The following is a 5,770-nucleotide window of genomic DNA, read 5'->3' on the forward strand; positions in this document are numbered from 1 at the left end:
AGCTACTGCAAGCGATTTTTAGTGCTGCAAATCCATTTACACTTTGCTGAAACTTCCGCGTCTTCATGGACAGCGCAGGTCAAGGTTGCTTAGCAACGGCAGACGCCTCCGGAGCGCAAGCGCCCGAACGCTTTGGGAAAAAGCAGAAAGCGGCGCGTCTAGCGTTTTCCACGCGTTTTTAGGCGCGACATGTGAATGGCCCCTAAATCATTATAATCCGTAATTATGTCCCCACTGGATGCAACAAATGCCTCGTTTATAATGGGTTTTAATGTTTTTGTCTCGTGACTACCAATCAAAAACATATGTTTATTCAATACAAACAGGTGTTTACTATTCTACATTTTAAAATTCCAAGTGTCTGAACGCTAACATTATTAAAACCCCACATTTTAACGTTTACCACGTTACTGCAGACTATTTGGGAAAGTGATTGTGCCTTTAATCTTTGAAACAACAGGAAGAAACGTAACATAACGATTTCTACTTTAAGCAGTGCTGATGCATAGCGGCTGAATAACACAACTAAGCACAAACTCTCTCTCTCTCTCTCTATATATATATATATATATATATAATTTATAATTTAATACAATGAACAGAGACGTGGTGTGCACTGCAGCCTACAAAATCGCGCTTCTCCTGTTTGAGCTTTGAGCTGTGAAATTGACAGCACTCTAATCCAATGGCGTTGTAAATATACGGGAAATATACGGCAGTGAACCAGACAGTGAGTAGGTGTGTTCTATTAGTCTGCGCTGTTGGGAGGGGAAGCAAATTTTGTGGGGGGCCGGTGCCACCTCTCTAGACACGCCCCTGCAGCGCGACACGAGAAAATCCCCGACAGTAAACTGCTGCCTCTTTCGATTTATGATTTACTGACACAAAATTCAAATAATTTGCAACGGTCGCTTTGTCGCGTCCGGTGTAGACAGCCTATAATTTAGCTGTTGCGGCGCGGCGCGACATCTGTCGCGTCCGGTGTAGAACGACTGTCGTCAAGTAATAGCTCATTTTGATACGTTCAATAGTCGATGCGTCATTATTGTTTTAATTTTGTTTGTTGCCACTTAAATGTTAGTATCATATAATAACATTTTTAGCTAAATGTCAAACATATTGATATAGGTTTCAGCAAGATGATGGAATCGTGTTTAAATCATAAGCCTGAGAAAGTTGGCTCGGCGGTTCTGGACATCAAGAAAGATCTTTCCTCCGACTTCTCCAAATTATCAAAGGTAAGTTATTTATTATTATCAAATATATTTCATGTTTTAAAGTCCTCGAATGTGATTTAGGCTGTAAACTAGTATTTCATGTTTCATATTTCAGTAATTCGTGAGAAGTGGGACAAAACGGTGCAAAATTGAAAAAATAAAACCTTGTACTCAGACAAATGAAACTACATTTATGTATCTTATATCTACTGAGCTATGCTTTGATACAACCTCCCAACTTTTCTCTTTTTTAACAAAATGTGCTTTTTTACCTTGGACTGTGTAATATAATTTCAACTTTATCTTTAACAGCATTCAAGATGTTTTTAACATTTCAAAACACATTCTCGTGTTAGCAGACAGATTACACTTTCACATGTGACCAACAATTCCACAACAAATATAAAATATCATAATGAAATATTATCAAAATATTCAACTGACGGAGGTGACACATCTGACGGTGGTGACGAAAACCTGAATTTGTAGTCATTTTAACTATCAAATACATTGAATCAATCAATTACTGTATTAAAACAAACAAAACTAAAACTTAGCAGAGCCTGTCTGACACTGATGTACTCTGCAGAGGTGGACTATGGCAAGGGGGTCCTTTAGAGTGACAGCTGCCCCTGATATTCCCTGATTTTATTACATTTTATTGAATGTCTGACGGTGTAGACAAAAAGTGGGGACGCAACTTTAAAATCTTATGAAACATGCATGTGTCATTAAAAAAACAACCTTGCTTTGATATTAGGAGATATTAAGTGTTGCTTTTGATAAAAAAAATTTTTTAATCCATTTTATTGCATATGAATGATTGAACCCTTCTCTGTGGACACACTGTTTTAGATGTAGTGAGAGGACATTAAGAAACACAGATTTGGTATAATAATGAGAAAATTAAATTGAAGGTGATAATTGTGTTAAATACATTCTATTATTAATCCCTCATGACATTTAAAATTGAAAATATTTTAATTTTTTAAAGCTAATAGCAGTTACCATTGCTGGACCTGTTTTGTCCCACGTCTCAAGAATGACTGATTTCTGTTTTCAACAGGACTCAGTATTGCTGGAAAAAGAGCATTTGCAGGTCTATCTCCGTGTACGTCCATTCACGACTTCAGAGAGAGCAGAAGGAGCATCACAGGTGCCAGCATATTTTATACATTTTTATAACGTTTTTTTTTTTTTTTTTACAAAAGTGTCAGGTAATTGCTAATGCTAGGTTTGTAGTTTGATCAGCAAATTTCCTTTGGCACGGATCTGGCCCATACCAACAGCTAAAGTGTGGCCCAGATTAGTTTGTGTTCGCCGGCCCAAAACTGGTCCACATCTTTTTAGCCAGAACTGAACCTAAACAGTGCCATAACCCAACCCAGAGCCAAATAATAAAAACATGTGGCTGATATATGGACTGTATATGGTATTCTTATATGGCTGAGTTCTGTAAAGGGCTGATGGCCCTTATGTGGCCCACATGTGGCGGTCTCCTTTTGTGAAATCTACAATGAAAACATCCATGATCTCCTTGATATTGCTCCAAATGTCTCTCACAGAAGGACTGTTTTGCGGCTAGCCCAAGATGTTAAAGGCAATGCTTTTGTCAAAGGTAACCAAATAATTCACTTGTTTTCTAAGTTGAAAATACAATAATGAATCATTAAAATAATAATAATGAAATAAAGGTTTACATTTAAACATTTTATAGAAATAGTTTATTAAGGGTGTGCGATAATGACAAAAAAATGATATCTCGATATTTTCGATATTCAGAATTTTGTCGATAACGATAATTAGACTATATTTTGCTGAGCACGTTATTGGGCTGGTACTTTGGCAAGTTTAGGACTTCCCAAAGCTTTTGATATTCTTCGTATTCTGTGCGGTGGTTACAGGGCCTGAATTTTCGTTTTCGTTTCGTTTGGCTCTTATGGGGGAGGGTTTAATTTGAAGGGGAAGTTAGGGTATTTTTTTAGACATATGTGACCCTGTCTGTGAAATCCAGGCTAAAGTCTCAAAATCTAATTATGAGATAACAAGCATCAAAGTTTGATTTCAACCATTAATTTCACTATGATTTCAATCTTTGACATGGCCTTACTCATTCTGTATTAAAGATATAAAGGTTATATTTTCACAATTCTACATCTTTGTTCTACATCTTTATGAAGGATGATTTTATGTAGAAAACAGTAAATCACAAAAAATGACTTTAGCTGGGTTTTCACAGGCAGGGTCACATATTTTGAAACTACAATCATGCAACCTAAATGTTTCATCACCCAGTGTATTTGTGTTTTACAATTTATAATGTTATTGATTCATATTTATATTGTGTATATATAAGATTCTTAAAAATTATTTTGATTTCAAACTCTGAATTGAATTTATTTTAACTAAAAAAGACAAGTAAACAGTCAGTAATAAAATATGAATAGATAAATGACAAGCAATGGCACAAACAAATACAATAACAAGATACAAGTAATCTATTTAACTTTAAAATAACACTGGTTAGTCTTCAATGTATAAATAAACATTAATGACAGACAGAAGTTTTATGACCTCATGCACGGATCTAACTGTTACATAATTTTGTTTCTCAACTGTTTACATTCATTTAATAGCCAATATACCACAATGTTTAGTATAAATCGACTGTTTACGTGAATACTCATCAAGACAGGCATAATTTTTTACATAATTTTGTACGTATTTGGTAGGGATGTAACGATTCACTCAACTCACGATTCGATTCGATTCACGATTTTGATTTCACGATTCGATTCGATTCACGATTATTATAATTTTTTTTTACAAAATTAGATTTAAGACAAATTATAAATTAAATGTGTCCTTTTATTATTGCTTGGACAAAATGCTGCACATTTCTTTGTGAAATTAAAATATAACACTATAATCATTCCATCATCTTTCCTGAGCGTCTTTCACGCTGAAATATTTGCAGGAATTTCCCACATTACAAGCGCAGTTTCTGCGGGAATCAGTAGAATTATGCGCAATCCCCACAATCCTACTCCGAAATTCAAACCCTGGTGGTTAGTTTGCTGGAGTAACAGAAATGAACCAATTTAGTTTAAATTTTTACCATTAAAAGGCCATTTTTCTAACCTAATTAAATGCATCATCTTTTGTGTCAAATTCTTAAATGTAATCAATAAATTCAAATAGTAAGACACTATAGGGCTGTTACCAATCAAATTAAATCAGTATCAACAAAATTTGTGTTTGCAGTGGAGAGGTACAGAATCTACATCTGAATTGGCATTTAGATGCATTTACACAGACTGTTTAATAGGGCTGGGTATTGTTCAAAAAATGTTGATACTGATACCTTGACTTCGATACCTTTTAATACTTTTATTAAAAAGGAATACTTTTTTCCAATACCAATTTTATTAAATGTTTTAAAATAACAACAAACTGAAAAAATAAAACCAAATTTTTTTTTGATGTAATGTGATTACATTACCTTAAAAAAAAAAGTGATTTTATTTTTTCAGTTTGTTGACATTTTTACAGATTCAAAGAATCATCTCCTGAGCCACTGCAAATAGTCAGTGCAAATAGCTTTAATAAAGTTTAAATAGTTTTCAGTGCAAAATGAACAGTTTCAAGTCGGTATGTGAGGTTCACTGCTCTTAACCCGAATTAGTTGACTTTAGGCAAGGCAAGGCAAGGCAAGGCAAGGCAAGTTTATTTGTATAGCACATTTCATACACAATGGTAATTCAAAGTGCTTTACATAAAAGAAAAAAATAATAATAATCACAACAATAAAACAAGGAATTTAAAAACATTGAAAATGATTAAAACAATTGATTTAAGAAGTTTAAAATGAATTTAAGAAAACGATAATACGTAGAATATAGTGCAATCAGTTCGGACATAGCACAGTGCTCATTCAATGAATGCACAGCTAAACAGATGAGTTTTGAGTCTGCATTTAAATGTGACTAATGTTTCAGCACATCTGATCTCTTCTGGAAGCTGATTCCAACTGCGGGCGGCATAATAACTAAAAGCAGACTCCCCTTGTTTTGGGTGAACCCTTGGTATTTCTAACTGACTTGATCCTAATGATCTGAGTGGTCTGTTAGGTTTATATTCAGTGAACATATCTGCTATGTATTTAGGTCCTAGGCCATTGAGTGAGTTATAAACGAGTAAAAGTACTTTAAAATCAATCCTAAATATAACTGGAAGCCAGTGTAAGGACCTAGAGGACTGGTGTAATATGCTCAGATTTTCTGGTTCTAGTCAGAATTCTGGCAGCAGCGTTCTGGATGAGCTGCAGCTGTCTAATGGTCTTCTTGGGAAGGCCGGTGAGGAGACCATTACAATAGTCCACCCTGCTAGTGATAAAGGCATGAACAAGTTTCTCCAAGTCTTGACTGGAAACAAAACATCTAATTCTTGCAATGTTTTTGAGATGATAGTATGCTGATTTAGTTACTGCTTTGAGTAACTAAATCAGCATAGATTTAGATAGATATAGATAGATAGATAGATAGATAGATAGA

The 5,770-nt window shown here is 34.7% G+C and overlaps 1 protein-coding gene across 1 annotated transcript in view; it reads left to right on the plus strand.

Annotated features, from left to right (window-relative positions):
* Positions 1-1,139: 1,139 nt before the first annotated feature.
* LOC107758417 (kinesin-like protein KIF20B) overlaps positions 1,140-5,770 on the plus strand; it is a 42,300-nt gene continuing 37,669 nt past the window's right edge. Inside the window, exons 1-2 of the mRNA XM_016576139.1 lie at positions 1,140-1,238; positions 2,721-2,835. Of these exons, the coding sequence (XP_016431625.1) occupies positions 1,140-1,238; positions 2,721-2,835 (214 nt within the window). The remainder of the gene's footprint in view (positions 1,239-2,720; positions 2,836-5,770) is intronic.

The sequence above is a fragment of the Sinocyclocheilus rhinocerous genome, unplaced genomic scaffold (genome assembly GCF_001515625.1).
Source record: "Sinocyclocheilus rhinocerous isolate Xijiao unplaced genomic scaffold, SAMN03320098_v1.1 scaffold1676, whole genome shotgun sequence".
Classification (NCBI taxonomy): Eukaryota; Metazoa; Chordata; class Actinopteri; order Cypriniformes; family Cyprinidae; genus Sinocyclocheilus; species Sinocyclocheilus rhinocerous.